Raw genomic sequence first — 18,914 nt, forward strand, 5'->3', positions numbered from 1 at the left:
CAGATATAGCTTAGATAACACATTTTTTAGAGAAAATGAATGCGAGAGAGATTGGGAGTGCTAGTGAGTCCTGACCTTAAATGCAGGAAATAGTGCATTAGCACCAGGAATAGAGCTGAAAGAGTTTTCATTGCTAGGACAGTTACAAATAAAAGTGCAGAGGTAGTTATAAAACTCTATCTGCTGTTAGACCCATCCTTGACTATGTGGTACAGTTTTGGTCTCTGTCTTATAGAGGGGATATTATTTCATTAGAATCAGTACAGAGGAGAATGACTGATACAATGAGGAGGTGGGGCAGAGAGTAGGGATGGGAAGAGAGCTGGCAGATAGAGTTCATTGAAGAATATTGGGATGAGTTGGACATATGGAAAGAATGAGTGAAAAAGACCTAAAGGAATGTGAGAGGTAGAGGTGGAAGAGTAAACATGAGGAGAAGGCTAAGAATGAGATGGATGGATGGGGTGAAGGAGGCCTTAACCCATTAAACTTCGATGACAAGATTCTTGTCATTTGGTCAAATAAAACAAAAAAATCATAAAACACCAAAATGTTTGATCAAACACCAGAAAAATACGATGTCAGTCCTCGCGCAAAGCGAGGACTAACGTATTTTTCTGGTGTTTGATCAAACATTTTGGCGTTTTATGATTTTTTGTTTTATTTGACCAAATGACAAGAATCTTGTCATCGGAATTTAATGGATTAAGTAGAAGGAGAATGTCTGTTGGGCAGGGAAGGGACAGTGCAAGAAATATTTATGAGTAGAAAATGATTGTGAGTGGACTGATGTGGCCTGAAGGGATAGTTTCTTGTCTGGTCTCTAAGTTCTTGAGTGAATGAAAGAGGATTGCCAAGTAATGAAGTAGTGGGGGTAAACCAACTTTGGCTGTTGGACCCTGTTATAGAGGTGCTATGTCATGCTGCATTGATTCTGACCTGAGCAGTGGTTGGAGGACAGGGATGACCCTTCATCCACAAGTAACTATAAAGGAGAAATGGGTGAGGTTGGGTGTATGCCTTGGCTGGGCTATCCCACTCATATAAAGGGAAATCTCATTTGATAAATGTTGTACAAATGTTTTAGAAAGGTCACAGATTTAACATAATTAAAAGCTTTCATGTGTCTCCATTATTTCTATGAGTGCCTACTAACTCATTAAACTCCGATGACAAGATTCTTGTCATTTGGTCAAATAAAACAAAAAATCATAAAACACCAAAATGTTTGATTAAACACCAGAAAAATATGATGTCAGTCCTCGCACGAAGCGAGGACTGACGTCATATTTTTCTGGTGTTTGATCAAACATTTTGGTGTTATATGATTTTTTGTTTTATTTGACCAAATGACAAGAATCTTTTCATCAGAGTTTAATAGGCTAAAGAGTGAAAAGCATACTGGTTGAGAGAGTAAGGAGAATTAATTGTTGCCTTGATTTTCACAAAGTGGAAAATCCACAGCCCCACATTGGCTGGCAAAGTGGTAGAAAGATGAAAGCATTTGCTGGTTGTCAACACCCCATGTGTAAAAAAGTGTAAGAAATACAGTTGAAGTTGATAGAGAGAAATCTCGAGCCCAGTTTGGAGACCGTGTGTTATCCCCTCAGGGCTGCAAGTCCTAATGGAGGTGAGGTGGTTGATGGGATTTGAATATAGGCACTTTTGTTGTCTGTCTTGCAGGACCACCACATGCAGGTACCCATCATTGATTCCCAGAATAAGGAGAGCTTAGAAGTAATGTAAGCAGTGATGGAAGAGGAGGCATTGGGGAAAGAAACAGAAAGGAATGTGATAGGAATGAGGGAGTTAAGTGGTGAAAATATTGAAATGGAGGAAAAACACCAGGAATGGATGAAGTACATCCCAAACTGTAAAGAAAAAGAGATCAGTCAAACCCTTGCCCCTGGTATCTCTTTTAGAAAACCTGTAGCCTCCAGGAGAATGGCAACAGCCTCCAGCCAGGACCATAAGTCACTTAGGGAAGAGATATTGTGTTGATGTCTGGGCATTGTAGTATGGGATGTCTTCTGTGTGGTGGTTGCATCTGGGCAGCTTGAATATGTGGCCGTATCTATTTGTGTTGGTTCTGTTTTAATACTGTGGTTTCCTGAATGCATGTGTGCCAGTGTGGTTCTTGTCATGTGTGGAAGGGTTTTCACTGTGGGACTTAAATCTGGGGGTTGGAGTATTGATATAGGTGGTTTTTCTTGAAGAGCTCGTTTAGTTATCTGGGTATGTGCACATGTTTCTGTGTAGATGGATGGTATAGGTGATAGATTGTTTCAAGGTTTCAGTAGTAGTTTTTTTTTTTTTTTTTTTTCTTTCTTTCTTTTCCCTTTGGTGGTGCTTGTGAAATGTAGCATGAAAGGTGTGTGTCATTTAGGGTTCAGACATAGGATTGTGTTCCAGTTATTTGATTGATGTTCTATTGGGAGGATTCTAGTTCCTGTATGTAGGTGTCTTATAGTAGTAGTTTTGGTGCATCTTATTATTATCAGAGCTCTTATTTTACAGTGTAAATTATTTGTGATAGCAACAATAACTGTTCTTTTTGGTGGGGCATTATTATTGAATCCTTGCAATACTTGTATGATATTTGTGAACATAGTGCCGGTAGAGTGGCCCTCCTTGAAACCATGTTGATTGGCGGGAGGGGGTGTTGTATTATTGCTTTGATTCTTGCTGCAACCAATCTTTCCATCAAATTGGATATTTTGGATAGTAGTGATATTGGTCTGTGTGATGCAGGGTTTTCAGGTGGTTTGTTTGGTTTAAAGATTGGTATTATGTGGTGAGCTTTTTTCCAGATGTTTGACATGTTATTGTTTAGCCAAAAGTAGTTGAAAACATCAATTAAGGCTTTTGGCATTTTGGCCAAGGTGTTTGAGATGGATGTTTCAGATCTTGTCTGGACCATTCACTTCTTCTTCTTCTTCTTCTTCTTCTTCTTCTTCTTCTTCTTCTTCTTCTTCTTCTTCTTCTTCTTCTTCTTCTTCTTCTTCTTCTTCTTCTTCTTCTTCTTCTTCTTCTTCTTCTTCTTCTTCTTCTTCTTCTTCTTCTTCTTCTTCTTCTTCTTCTTCTTCTTCTTCTTCTGTGTCTTTACTATGGAAAGGGGGAGGGGGCTTCATTGTCAGGTTTGATTTTACATATTTCTTTAATTGTTTTCCTGTTTCCTGGTATATTTGGCTTGAAGTTAGTTTTGGAGAAATGTTTGTTGATTGGTGTTTATGTGATGGTATATGGATGCTCACTGGCTTAGTGGGTTAGGGGATTTGTTACTTGCAGCAAAGGTTGAGATGATGACAGTTCGAACCCTACTTGGGGCAAGTTAAACCAAGGGCATGGCTCATTAAATTCCATGCTACAAAGTCCTCTGTAAGGGGCACTGTCGTAGCCTCCCCATAGGGAGTTTGTGATAGTAAACCAAATCAAATCATATTGCTCAAGGTTGCTCCAAGTGCTTCATAGATGGGTGAGTGGTAGGTAGGATTGACTGAAGGTAATTGACTGTCCAAACTATTTATCTCTTCAAGCAGCAGCTTACCCAGGTCTCAGTATATCAGATTCCAAGCTCTTAAGATTAGAATAAGTCCAGTGTTTCAAAAGTTAACATTTTAAAAGAAATTTGTACACTTGGGATACTGAGATACTGACAGGAAAGAAAAACTCTGCTTAAGTAACACCTTTATTTCATAAGTTATTGGTCAGAAAGCATCATCATTTATTGTAGGTACTTTAATAGTAATATTTATTGATCTTGTTAGCACATGGTGGGCATTGCTCTTGATTACTATTTACACTTTGTTTGATATTTAACCATGACAAATATTGATCACATTGTATACTTTCTATTTATCTTTAATCCATACAAAACTACCATATTTTTCCTATACTGGAGTATTGACTGCATGATAACATACATACATACATACATACATATACCAAGGCTTTTTCCCCCTTCCAAGGGAGGTAGCCAAAAAGGGAAAGGCATAAAAACACTCCCACCCATTTCATGCAAGCAATATTTAAAGGGATTGTTTTTGAGGCACTCTTATGAACGAGTCACACATCTTTTACTCTGTTAAAATAAAATCTCTACTCAGGAACCAATGATGAGATCCTTTTGTAATAGTGTTGTTGTTAACCTATTCTTTACTGCTTTTGTGACACTTCCATCTCTGATCCCCCTGTATTTACCTAGTTCCATTTTGCGGGAGGAAAGCTGTGCTCGTAGTGACCTGCTGTTGTATCTTTCTGCATCCAGTTTTTTCTTAAAGTCATGTATAATTTTAGCACTCACTGTTTCCTCTTTCAGTTTGTTCCAGATATCTATTACTCTGTGTGGAAAGCTATTCTTTTTCAGATCTCTTCTGTAACTTTCTTAACCTCTTTACTCTGGGGCACATCGCACGTCTGGCAGCATTAGCTGCCCGACATGCGATGTTGCGTCATAATCACATTATAGAAAATGAATTCAGTGCTCAATCGTTCGTTCTCTTTCACCCTTGAATTTTGATAACCATAGAAAATATGATGAAGCCAGTTTAGAGAGAATGAAGGTTACTTAGGTATGACTACAATAAATATAATCAAGACGCCGACATTGGCATCATCACATACCCACTTGCTCCTCATGACGTCTACGTAGGCGTCACCGTATGGAAGTGGTTAAGTTTCTTCTTGTGTCCTCTTGTAGCTTTTCTGTCCCATTTTAGTTGGTCATCCCTATTAAGAGTTTCCAGCCCTTTCATAATTCTGTAAATGGTTATCAAATCACCTGTCTCTCTTCTTTATTCTAGGGTTGGTAGATTTAGTTTGTCCAATCTTTGTCGGTGCCATCTTTGAATTCTTTCCTCCGGTAATTACTGTCTATACAATTATGGTTGTGTTACACTAATATTATTTATCATAACATGTAAATTAAACACAATGATATAATTGTAAGACAGATAAATCTTTATTAGAAAATTAAAACACTAGTTATAATTTGTTTAGTTAGTGATAGTATTTACCTAGTTATATTGCACGGGAAGGGAGCTATGCTCGTAGTGACCCATCTTTGTATCTTTCAGCATGAAGTTTGTTCCTAAATTCTTGAATAGTATTTGCACACACTGTTGCCTCATCTAATTTATTTCAGATATCCACCACTCTCTGTGGGAAGCTATTCTTTTTCATATCTCTTCTATAACTATCCTTTTTGAGTTTCTTTTCATGTCCTCTTGTTTATTTTTTCTTGTCAATCTTTAATAGATCATCTCTATCTAGGACTTCCATTCCTTTCATAATTCTATAAATTGTCAGTAGATCTCCTCTTTCCCTTCTTTGTTCCAGAGTTGGTAGTTCCAATTTGGATAATCTTTGTATGTCAATTTGGAGAATGTTGGTGCCATCTTTGTCATCGTTCTATGTATTCTAATTTCTTTATAGTCTTTTTAGTACTGGGTGTCCATAGCGTCACACTATATTTTTTGTTGAACCAGCACTTAATGTATGAGGGGTGATCAAAAAGTAATGACAGTGATACCATATATTTTCACGGTACAGAGGTAAATCCAAATAGTGGCCTACATTCCTTCAAAGTACTCCCCTCCTGCCTCTATGCAACGTTCCATCCTCTTTCGCCACTTCATGAAGCACTCACGGTACTCAGAAGCCGATATACCTCGTAGCTCTGAATTGACTGCTCGCGCCAGATCTTGGATGCGATGAAACAGCTTCCCTGCGATTGCACCCTTGATCTTTGGAAACAACCAAAAATCACAGGGAGCAAGGTCAGGCGAGTAGGGTGGGTGGGGGAGAAGTGTGATCCCCTGCTGCTCCAGGAACTGCACAGTGAGGCGAGCTTTGTGGGGGGCAGCATTGTCATGGTGCAGCAAAAGGCGCGATCGGCGACGGGCTGGTGCAGTCTTGGCCTGATATTCCAGGACTCGAGGAAGGACGTGGTCAGTGTAGTACTGGGCTGTGATAGTACACTGTTGAGGCATTACATCCACACACATTGGTCCTTGTGAATTGAAGAAGATGGTGAAAAGGCGCTTCCTGCTGCGAAATCCTTCCTTCAGAATCTGAGGTCGAGGTTCTTCATCACTCAACCACACCATGTTAGACTGCTTGTCTCTGGTGGTGAAGAAAGAAATCCAAAACTCATCTCCGGTAGCTACATCTGAGAACCGTTTCGGACCATTTGGCTCGAATTCAGCCAGCCATAGACGACAAATCCACACCCGTTCGCTCTTCTGCTCTTCTGTAAGCAAATGAGGTATCCATCGAGCACACTTCTTCCTCAGCCCTAAGTGTTCATGCACGATGTCATGTGCGCTCCCATAACTGACGCCGAGCTCCAAGGATAAGAATCGAAGAGTAACAGTTGGATCTTCGTCAATGATGGCCCGCGCACGGACCGTCGTTGCTTCGGTCACGGATGTCCGAGGGCGGCCAGGACGATGATCATCTTCTAGCTGCAATTTTCCGGCTGTGAAAGCTCGAATCCAGCGGGAAACAGTTTCCAGTGATGGAGTAGACTCGGGAAAAACTTGCAACAATTCCTCTCTGATTTCCGTTGCTTTTTTCCCGAGTTTCCACCTTGTGAAGGTGTAGAATCTGCAGCCTTCTTTCGAAAAATCCATGTTTCCGGTTAGAGAGGCAAACCAACAATGACGCAATCGCACAGCGCAACGATAAAATGTAAGCTAGACAAACAGCAACAAGCTCAAACATGTAACAACAGGCAACACTTGCTGCCCCTTGCTCCCCGCCCCACCAACACTTATAGTCTCTCAGCTACGAGTCCAACTGTCATTACTTTCTGATCACCCCTAGTATACCTTTTAACCCCTTCCATACGGTGCCGCACACGTAGGCGTCATGGACTTAGATCTCGGTGGCAGCAGCCAATGCCAGCCGTACGACGTGTCGTAATAATACTCGCATCATAAAATATAGTCACCGCTTATATCGATCGTTCTCTCTTCACCCGTGAATTTTGATAACCATAGAAAATGCGATTACAAAAGAATTAGAAAGAATGTCATTATGGAGGGGCGACTACAATAAATATAATCAAGACGCCGATATGGCAGCCTCGCGAATACACTCGCTCCCCATGACGCCTACGTATGCGGCACCGTATGGAAGGGGTTAATGCTTCTGTTTTGGTACGTATTTTTTTATTCCCTCATTGTAAATTTCTTTTGGTATGTTCCATTTCTCTTCATCTTTTTTTCTTCATTTAAGAAGTTTTCCCAATTTGCATTTTGAAAGAATTTTCTGAGTTTCTCAAAATCTGTTTTGTTGTACATTAGTCTTCCTTTTCTATGTTTCTCATTTCTTCTCAAATCAAATTGTTCTTTTAGTTTGAACTCTATTAGTAAGTGGTCACTCTTCCCAATTGGGGTTTTGTATTCTATTCTGTCCACAATTTCAGGCTCTGATGTAAGTATTAAATCTAGTCTTGACAGTTCCTCATTGTTTCTATATCTGGTATTTTCCTTTACCCATTGAGTCATTGTGTATTCAATGGTCATATCCAGTAGTATGTTTCCCCAGAGGTCTTCTCCACCTTTCACTGTCATTTCTTCCCAACATATTTCTTTTGAGTTAAAGTCACCCATAATTACTATATTTCCTCCTTTCAGTAAATCAGTTAGTACATTCTTTGTGTCTTCCAACATTTTGGAATGATCACTCTCTGTCCAAGACTATGTTTTAGGGGGTACAAACCTTACTAAAAAAATTCTACTTTTCATGTCACTGTTTTCAACTTTCATCATAATCAATTCCACATTATTTTTTCCTTCTGTTATCTTTGTCACATTTAAGCCTTTCTTAGTCAAAAACATGACTCCTCCACCCTGTTTCTCCTTTCTATTTTTCATCCAATGGTTGTATAGACCTTGTCCCACAGTGTTTGGTGGTAGAGGACTTTATAATTTTGTTTCCACAGTTCCCATTACATCTGGTTTTTCTAATGCCAGATACTCATTTAATTCATTCATTCCTTTTCTGTCTATTATTATCTTTTTTTTTATATAAACCATTTTCTTAGCCTCAGGTCCATCACTCTCCAAAAAATTCATTCTTTTCAGATTTTGTTTTTGTTTTTGTTTTTTCATTTCCAAGTGCCTCCTTCTCTTTTTCCTCATCACTCATTTCTTTTCTTATCTATACATTTTTGTAATTTTCACTGTTTGCTAGCCTTGTTTTAGATAATACTTCTGCTATCATTTGAGACCTTGTTTTTATTTTTAATGGCCTATATTGTTTTTCTTTAGAGTATTTTCTCATTCTATGCACTTTTGCAATTTCTTTGTCCATATCCTGTCCCTCTTCTTGTATCTCCAGAGTTGCTTTAGGAATCTCCCATCTTTTTCTCTCTGATATTTAGGTACATTATGTTTTTCTGAAGTACCATAAACTACAATGCACTTTTTTATGTACTGTGTCTCTGACCAAATTATCTTTTTCCTTAATTACTTTGATTACCATTTCTTTGGCATTTTCTTCCACTTGTACTATTTCTTTGAAAGTCAACTTTCAATTTTCTTGTTCCACTTTCCATTGTTTTTTTATTTCTTGGAGATTAGTCTCCTTGATAGTTTCTCCCACTTTCTCGGTCTCTGCCTGAATTTGCTCTTTCTTTTATTTTTTTAAGGCCTCATTTTTGTTTATATTCTCATTTTTGTTTATATTCTCATTTTTCATTCTTTCAATTTCATTTCTGATCATATTTACCCGGTAATTCTTTTTTCAGATCATCAAGCTCCTTGTTGGTCCCTTCATTAGCTCTTTTAAGTTGAGCTCTTTCTTTGTACATTGTCCTCTGCTCACTTTTCAATTCTATTATTTCATCTAACAAATCAGTAATATCCCTGTTTCTAAAAATATTTTTGTACTTAAGTTCTCTATCCATTTCCACCCCATTCTACCCTTCTCTTACAAAACCAGAAAAAGCATAGTTGTCCAACCTTTGGTAAAATTTGGGGGTTTCATTCATACATGATCGTTTGGGAATTACTCCCAGTCGCAATTTCCACCCTGCTCACGTCCAGACATCTCTTTGCTGGTTCGTTTTTTTTTTTTTTCTCACTTTTATCTTCTTCCATTTTAAGTACTTAGCACTGATTTGTGTAAAGACTACTCCAGTTTGGTCACTCGATTTTCACAACTCCCTTCTCATTTGTAAATATGACTAGTGTTGTTCCAAAATATCCTAGTGATGAAGTGCTGCCCAGCACAGTGGAGCTGTTTCCAGATGTCCGACTCCGACTGCTGACTATATTTGAAGTAATAACAATGAAAGTACAATACTACATCCTAGAGCAGTGTTTCTCAACCAGGGTTCCCCGGAACCCTAAGGCTCTGCAAAAGGTCCCTAAGGGTTCCATGAGAACAAGTGAGATAAGCTAATGCACTTTTGATTTGTCATTTAATTTCATATACATAATATAATTAAACTTGCACGACATATTCTTGGTTATTGTAATAATGTAATGTAGACATCATCCCATCTAACCTATTAATATGATGGAAATAAAATGAGAAAGATATGGTATGTTTTTTGTTTTTTTGTGCAAGGGTTCCTTGAGACATGCAATTTATTTCAAAGGTTATGCAAGGGTAAAAAGGTTGAGAAACGCTGTCCTAGAGATTCACTTATCGCCTAGTTTGTTGTATGGTCTGTCACATACCAGTATATTTTATTGTATTTCCTTGTTATCATTGGTGTTTATTTTTGTCATGCTAATTTAAACTTGTGATGCTTTAATAAAAGCCTTGTCAATATGTATTGTACCATTGTAACAATATGTACTACACTGGCAACATCACAAAGCTCAGCTACAACCATGCATTTGGTTATCACAATAATTCATTCCATCTCTTATTGAATTTACCATCAAACCTTTCTATTCAGCTATTCTGGAACAATCTTAAATCCTATCTTCAATCAATCAATCTGTTGCCCCAGGTTTCCCACCCAGGAGACCCATGGTCCCCAAGTAATCAGCACTGGACACCAGAGAGGCCCATAGTTCACACAAAGAAAGTATGTGTTATTGTTTAGGGATTGTATTGGGCAGGATAGTATGAGATGTTCATCTTTTTCTTATCATGGTTGAATCCAAGGAATTTTGATTCTATGGCCAGGCCTATTCTTTGCTGATACCATCTTAGAGCTACTGTTTTGGTGATGTTATTTCCCCTTGGGTTGCTCCAGCTGTTTCATGAATTGATGTGGGGGAGGGGGGAGTAATTTAATTCTTATTTTTTATGGTTTTTACTGCTCAACTATTTTTTATTATTTCTGTTTTCCCATCTAGATTATTTGTTGTTTTTTCTTTTGTTTTTCTCCCTGTTGTTTATAACTTAGTGATAGGTTTAACTGCTGTAGTTGTTGTTGTTGTTGTTGTCGTTCCCTAGACTGTCTGTCCGAGCAGTCCCGTCTCCCCAAGGAAGGCCACAGCCGAAACTGGGTTTTCCCACAAATCCTTTATAGAGTGTATGTTGTGTTGTTTGCGTGCATGATTGTGTATAATGCAGTCTTCCATTATGTGTTGTATGGTATGGGGTGAAGTGTTACATCCTGGGCAGCTGTTCACAACACGGTCGTCCAGCCTCTTCTGGTAGCTTAGAAGTGCTGGGTGGTGACCGCATCGCAGTCTGGCCAAGTGTAGTTGTTCTTTTTCATGTTCTGTTAGGTCATCACTGCTTTTTAGTTTATTGCTCTTTCTTTAGTTTGGCTCTCTCTTGTGTAATTAGAGTTATATTTTCTCATGTGATTTTTAGGAATATGACTTTTGCTTGCCTGTTATTGTTATTATTGTTTTATTGTTCTTAATGTTTTTCTCATTCTACTCTGTCAGAGTGCTCTGTAGGATAGACATTTTTTCTTAGCTGATACATAATAATACATGCTACAAAGTTTATACTAGAAACACATCACATTAAATGTATAGAAATGTATGAAAATTAAAGAAGAAAGGATAATAAAACATTCACTTATAAAAACTGCCCACCCAAAACTGACAGAAAAACAACAGTCATACAATAAATAACCTTCCCCAAAAACAGGACAGCCCCCCCCCACCCAAAAAAAAGGAAAGTAAAAGAAGAAATATTACAACAAATCACAGTGCATATTCTTCATTAATTGTTAAATCATTGAGATCATAACTAATATCTTTTGGGTGGATGGTGAGTGATACAGCCAATAGGTCTCTAGAGTAGCTTTTACAATGACCTGTCACTCGAGAGGTGACTACAAAACAAACATGATCTCAGACGATCATGACAAGAGTTACAAATCCAACCTATCAGGTGGTCTACGGATGCAACTGGAACATTGTATATCTTTGTCTGTACTGAGCAATCTTGGTTATTACTTACAAGGTCTTCTCTTGGATGTTCCATATAAGTGAATCCAACATGGGCTCACTAGAAACATCTACTCTTACAGAAGAGTTATCTATTGAAGTATCAATTGAAAGGTTACTTTTAGGTTGGCCAAATTCACATACAAAACTAGGCATAATTTGATCTGTATATCTTTTCCAAATCATATTTCCCAAACTTTGAACCCACCTTATGATTTCTTGAACCAAGCACTTCATCAATCTTTCCTTCCACCAACAGAGAACCTGCACCAAAATTGTGAACAAACACTGCATCATTCAGTCCACACAAGTGCTCTTCCTACTTAGACATTTCATTATTCAGTTCACTGGAAGATCTTTCCTGCACTCTAACAGTTTCTACAGTACCTTTGAAAACTCTATTAAACATTGACTGCTGGAGACTTACCAGTGGAAGAATTGATGGTTCTTCTGTGATTATATAGGAACCTACCAACTCTGGAATACTGGAATACATATCTCCTTTCTGAAACTTTTCTAATTCCACTTTGAATGTTCTTACTTCCCTTTCTGCTAATCCATTCAAGGCATTACATGTCTAATACCATTTTTTCGTAGAAATTCCACCATTTCATTAGAAACCAGGTTAGGGGCATTATCAGACACAGTAACATCCAGAATCCCTTAGTTAGCAAATGATTCTCTTAAATGTTCAATGGTAACTGTTGGTATTGCAGCAGTAGCAAAATGAACATCCAAGAGTTTACTGTGTGAATCTACAATCATAAAGAAATATCTCCCTTCAATAGTTTCAGCATAGTCTATGTGCAATCTAGACCATGGTTTACCAGTGTTAGGCCAAGACAATATTGGAGCTTTAGGATTCTTAAAGTTTTGAAAACAAATACTACAATTCTAAGTGATTTCTCTCTATTTTTGGCCATATCCAAATTTGCTTTCAATTGCGTTGACACCATTATGACCACTATGTAAATGGTTTAACACTTTAACCCATTAAACTCCAATGACAAGATTCTTGTCATCTGGTCAAATAAAACAAAAAATCATAAAACACCAAAATGTTTGATCAAACACCAGAAAAATATGACGTCAGTCCTTGCTTCGCTCGCGAAGCGAGGACTGACGTCATATTTTTCTGGTGTTTGAGGGAGAAAAGGGTGAAGATAGGGGAAGTTTTATAAATATAACAGCAGTAGAAGTATATGAAATGTTGAAATAACTCAAGAAGCTGGAAGTGAGAAAGGCTTCAGGGCCAGATAGGATCTCAGATTGGCTTTTCACTACATGGATGAAGAGATGATGAAGAAATCATAGCCACTAATATGATCTAAATTGGAATATGCAGCAGTGATATGCTTCCAGAACAAAGTGAAAGATATAAGCAAGATTGAGAGAGTAAGAGCACCAGACAGAATGAGTCCCACCTTTTCAAATAAGTCATACAAGGAGAAACTAGAAGCTCTAGACTTACCATTATAAAAGGATAAAAGATTAAGAGGTTTCTTTATCATAGGGGTGGACCTGGCTTTAGAAAGGCTGATTTTGAGGGACTGAGGAAATACCTAAGTAAACTTGGTACTACTGTGGGGGAGTAATAGACTTGACCTAGGTCAAGACACTTGAGAAGAAAGGGAACTCCCAGGTGAAGTCACTAATAAGGTCAGCCTGGAGGTAACAAGTGAGGTCAGGGATCTAGAAGAATTGTACAATACCCTAACTGCTAGAATTCTGATGAGCCAACAAAAATTTACAGGAAAATTAGAAACTAATACCCCTAAACGAATGATGAATAGATTGAAAAATGAGATCAGAATAAAAAGAGGGGTTTATGTTGGGGAGGGGGGGGATTGGGGAAGAAGGTGGCTAGACTATTTTAATTAAAAGAACAAAATATAGTTATGAAATTAAGGTTGCCAGACAAGTGGGATCTAACCCTAAGGGTTTCATTCATCTCTTCAGAACTAGAAATAAGGAAAATACAGGCCTAATTTGATATGATAAGGATGTCTTTATAGATACAGAGGAAAAAATTAACAAAGTAGTTGATAAATATTTTCTTTCAGTATTTACAAAAGAGAAGACAGATATACTACCTGATCTTCACTGGAGAAGAGAGAGAGAGATTAACTAGCATCAACATTAGCAAGGAAGATTGAGTCAGAGTTAAAGCTACAAAATCCCTAGGTCCAGACAAACTTTTTTCTGGGGTATTGGTTGCATATTATTGTGGTGGTAAAAACTGCTAAGTAGTATTCAGCTGTTACTTTAGGGTCTATATGGGGCATCCCTACGGAACAGAGCCATATATTATTTTTGTCTGTGGTAGAGCAAATTTCTATTCATAGAGATATGATGATACTTTATTATGCTACGACTCTCCCTCCATTATGCTGTCCCCCAATTCTTGTTACTATCCTGTACCATTTCTCTGAATATTCATTTTCTCATTTTGCCTAACCCTGTGGTGGGGGATAAGAATACTGCCACCAAGCCTTTCCACTTGAGTTGTATGAGGCAACAAAAATGGGACAGGGATAGGACTAGGGATCCTTCTCCCTGTATCCCCAAAGGGGACATTCCTTGGAAAAAAAAAAAAAAAAAAAAAAAGTTAAGGTATAAAAGGGTCTGGGAGGAGTTTTCCAACCAGTACCCTAAAGTTTGGGTCTTTTAATGTGTGTGGATGTGGTACAGATGAGAGTAAAAGGGAAGAGATAGGCAGTATGGATGTGTTGGCTTTGAGTGAAACTAAGCTGAAAGGGAGGGTCAACTGTGAGTGGGAATGTAGTTGAGAGGATCTCAGGAGTGAAGAGAGGACAATGGAAAGAAAAGGGTGGCTATACTAGTAAGTGAAGAGATAGGTAAGTGTGTAGTGGAATGGAAAGAGGTTTCTTCAAAGTTAATGTGGATGAAGGTGAAACTGGGAAGGGAGATGTGGGTTTTTGTAAGTGCATATGGACCTGGTATTGAAAAGAGTGTAAAGGAAAGGGAGGCATTTTGGATAAATTTAAATGAGTGCATAGAGGGTTTAGAGAGAAATGTCAATGTAGTGGTAATGGGAGACCTTAATGCTAGGGTAGGAAATGAACTTATAGACAGAGTGGTTGGTAAGTGTAGAGTTCCAGGAAAAAATCATAGTGGAGAGTTGATGGTGATGTGTCTAGAGAGTTTATAATAGCAAATACAGTTTTAGGAAGAAAGTCAAGCATAAGTACACATGGGAGAGGCTGGTGGATGGAAGGATGGTAGAGCGTTAATGGATTATATAGTGATAACCAGGAGTATAGTAAGAAGAATTAAGTATGTACATGTTCTAAGGGGAGAGAATGGGGGAATATCAGATTATTTTTTGGTGGAAGGTAAGTTGAGAGTGGAAGATAGATGGAGAAAGAGGAAAAGGGCAGAAGGTAGGGAGGTGCTTAAAGTGAACTGTTTAAATGAGAAAGAAAAGGAGGAGTATAGGAAAAAACTGAGAGAGGAGTGGGAGGGAGTGAAGGATAGAGTAGAACTAGGAGTGGAGGAGGAATGGGGATGGTTCAAGGAGGGAGTCACAAAGTGTGCAAAGATGGTGTGTGGAACAAGGAGGATGGGAGGAAATACAAGGAAGGGTAGTGAGTGGATGGATGGTGAAGCAAAGAAGTTTGTAGAAGAGAAGAAGCGAGCTTTCACAGATTGTTTAAAAAATAGGACAAGAGAATCATATGAGAGGTACAAAGAAAAGAGAAGAGAGCAGATGTGAAATGGGGTAAGATTATGCTAGAAAATTTTGAAAGTAATAAAAAGATGTTTTGGAAAGAAATTAAGAGAGGAAGAGGAGGCAAATCAAGTAGAGAAGAAAAGGTAAAAGGTGTAGATAGAGAGATGATAATGGAAGAGAAGGCAGTAAGGGGAAGATGGGCAGAGTATTTAAGGGAGTTGCTAAATGTGAAGGGAGATAGGGAGGGAAAGGTAGTTGTAGTGGGAAGTGCTAAGAAAATGACAGTGATAAGTGAGAAAAATGGAGGAGGAATAAGGAAAGATGAGGTGAAGGCAGTTGTTAAGATGAGAGCAGGTAAGGCACCTGGTTTGGATGGATGTCATGCAGAATGTCTCAAAAAAGGAGGAACAGTGATAGTGGACTGGCTAGTGAGGTTATTTAAGGTTTGTTGAAGAGACGGTAGAGTGCTGGAGGACTGGAAGAGTGCCTGTATAGTTCCACTTTACAAGGGAAAAGGGGACAAGTGTCAATGCAGTAGTTTTAGAGGAATCAGTTTGTTGAATGTAGTTGGGAAGACTTATGGGAGGGTGTTGATTGAGAGGGTTAGGAGAGGAACAGAGGGAGTAATTGGTGAGGAACAGTGTGGGTTTAAGACAGGTAGTGGTTGTGTGGATCAGATTTTTGTGGTAAGATAGATATGTGAGAAAACTTTAGGAAAAGGAAAGGATGTTTTTTGGGCTTTTATGGATTTGGAAAAGGCTTATGACAGGTAGACAGGAAGGCACTTTGGGAAATATTGCAGATATACATGATAGGAGGAAAGCTTCTGGGAGCTGTCAAGAGTTTTCACGAGAGTACAGCTTGTGTTAGAATCAGAAATGGAGAGTGGTTTGAGGTAAAGGTGGGATTTCATCAGGGATGTGTTATGTCGCCGTGGTTGTTCAATTTATACATGGATGGGGTGGTGCGAGAGATAAATGCAAGGGTAGTGGTTCAGAGATTGGAGATGGTTAAAGAAAATGGAGAAAAGTGGGAGATAAACCAGTTTTTGTTTGCTGATGACACTGTACTTGTAGCAGGATCAGAGGAGGGATTGAGGAAGCTAGTGACAGAGTTTGGGAGGGTGTGTGAAAGAAGGAAGTTAAAGATAAATGTGGGTAAAAGTAAGGTGATGAGATGTACAAGGGGAGAAAGTGGCAGTAGACTGGAAGTGAGTATTAAGGGAGAGAGACTGGAGGTAGATAGTTTTAGATACTTGGGTGTGAATGTGGCGGGAGAGGGAGGAGTGAAGGTGGAGGCAGAATGTAGAATGAGAGAAGCAAGTAAGTGCCTTGGAGGATTAAAAAGTGTAATGAGAAATATACATTTGGAAATGGATGCTAAGAGGAAATTGAAGGAGTGATTGTGCCAACAGCACTATATGGGGCAGAAAAATGGAACATAAGAGAGGAGGAGTTTGAACGTGTTTGAGATGAGGTGTCTGAGAAGTATGATAGGGGTTACTAGGCTGGTTAGAGTGAAAAATGAGGTGGTGAGGAGGAGAACAGGAATGGAAAGGGAGTTGGGAGATAGGGTTAATGAAAGAATATTAGGATGATTTGGACACATGGAAAGAATGAGTAAAGGAAGATTAGTAAAAGAGGTGTGGAAGGCAGAGGTGGAAGGAGTGAACATGAGGGGACGACCATAGATGAGATGGATGGTTGGAGTAAAAGGGGTATTGGGAAAGAGGGGAATGTCTGTTGAGGAAGGATGGGAGAGGGCAGAAGACAGGAGTGAGTGGAGCATGAGGGGGAGTGGGTAGAGGATGGGGGTTGAGGGAGTATGTATGAAAAATGTATTGACACAGCCTGAAGGGATTTCTTCCTGTCTTCTCCATTTCTCCATGAGGGGATGGAGAGGGGCTGTCACCAGTTTAAAGAAGTGGCCTTGCTGTGGATGTGCTGTGTCTTGTGACACTGCTTCTGACCCAGAGCAGTGGGCAAGATGCAGGGATGACCTGTCATCCAGGAGGAGCCAAGAAAAGAGGAAGGGAGGGGGTAGATGGGGTGGAGTGTGGGGATGGAATGGGTGGGAGTAGTTTTTATGCTTTTGTTTTTTTTGACTACCTCCCATGTAATGAGGAAGGGACCTTTGGTATATATATGTATGTATGTACTAAAACAGCAAATTTTAAATCTGAACTGATAATGAAAGCATTTAGTAAGTCAGTTGACACTGGATTTATGCTTATTTCATGGGGGCAGGCAAATGTTGTTCCTATATTTAAAAAAGGTAATAAATCATCTGTGCACAACTACAGACCAATCTGATGTTGGGTATAGGTGAAATGCTGAAATCATTAATAGGAAATAGTATCAAGGAACATTTAGTGAGGCATATTCTGATTCATGACTCACAGCATGAGTTCACCAAGGATAGGTTGTGTGTAATCTTTTATCATTTTACACTAATGTCTACAAGGCAGTAGATAACAAGGATAGTTATGATGTTATATACCTCAACTATAGCAAGGCATTCGATAAGGTGCCCCATGAGAGACTACTAAGTAAAGTCAAAGCCCATGGCAGAGGAGGAAAAGTGTTTAAACATATTAGTGACAGAAAACAACAGGTCACCATTAACCATGTAAAATCCAAATCTGGAAAACTACTAATGGAGTTCCCCAAGGCTTGGTTTTGGGTCCCATATTGTTTATTAAGTATACAAATAATTTAGACAATGGGATTAATAGTGACATTAGTAAGCTTGCAGATGACACTAAGATAGGATGTCATATTAGGTCAGAGAAAGATGCAGGGATACTATAGGAGGATCATTATAAATTGTTTGCATGGTCAGAGAAGTGGCAAATGGACTACAGTATCTCAAATTGCTGTGTGTTAAATGTAGGATTACACAACCCAGCTAACAGGTATAGCTTAAATATCACAATATTAAAGAAAACAGAATATGAAAAGGAATTAGGAGTATTAGTGAGTCTGGACCTTAAATCCAGGAAATAGTGTATTAATGCCAAAAATAGGACAAGGCATTAGAATTTATTACTAGGACAGAAACAAAAGTGCAAAGGTAATCATTGAATTCTGTCTTATGCTAGTTAGACCCATCCTTAACTATGTAGTACATTTTTGGTCTCCACCCTATAGATTGGACATGGAACTGCCTAGTGTAGGGCTTGTGGTCTCTTGCAGTCTCCCATATTCTTATGTTCTTATGACAGAAGTTTTCTTGCTTTTAGATGGGATGGTATTATGAGGTCATGGGAACAGATTGAAAATGACCACATGTCTGAATGATGTGAAAAAATAGTTTTTCATACAGATGTATAAACTGGATTAGCCTAGAAGATGATGTAGTTTAAGTTAAAATATTATAAGGTACAGTGGGTAGAGTATAGCAGACAGAATCCCTATAAACAAAAGCTGATGATTACTGTGCCAATAACATTGCTTCTGTTCATCCAACTTTTTGTTTACCCAGATGAACAGGGCTGCTCTGATGACTCTCCTTCATTTCAATTGGAGGAAATTCAGCATCATTTACCACTGGGAGAAAGCAGAACAAGCAGAGGCTCTCAAGAATCAAGCTAAGCAAGCAAATATGACAGTCAATCACTTACATAAGTTCATTGAGAAGGAGAACTTGATTGGCATTTTCCAGGAGACCAGGGATTCTACAAGAAGTGAGTAGTGAAAGAGTATGTTGTGGGGGAAGAGGTTGTCTAGCATTTAGGCTTGATGGTAATTTTGAAAGTAATTATTGTAATGATAGTGGAGTTAGATGGCCATGTGGTTTAGCTTGGCTTGTAATTATGGCTCAAGATGTTGGGCTGGAAAGCTATA

The 18,914-nt window shown here is 38.7% G+C and overlaps 1 protein-coding gene across 1 annotated transcript in view; it reads left to right on the forward strand.

Moving 5' to 3' along the window:
* LOC143030944 (uncharacterized) overlaps window positions 1-18,777 on the forward strand; it is a 169,688-nt gene extending 150,911 nt beyond the window's left edge. Inside the window, exon 7 of the mRNA XM_076194235.1 lies at window positions 18,553-18,777. Coding sequence (XP_076050350.1) covers window positions 18,553-18,762 — 210 coding nt within the window. The 3' untranslated portion in view covers window positions 18,763-18,777. The remainder of the gene's footprint in view (window positions 1-18,552) is intronic.
* Window positions 18,778-18,914: the final 137 nt, after the last annotated feature.

The sequence above is a fragment of the Oratosquilla oratoria genome, chromosome 12 (genome assembly GCF_046742065.1).
Source record: "Oratosquilla oratoria isolate Oo_2021 chromosome 12, ASM4674206v1, whole genome shotgun sequence".
Lineage (NCBI taxonomy): Eukaryota > Metazoa > Arthropoda > Malacostraca > Stomatopoda > Squillidae > Oratosquilla > Oratosquilla oratoria.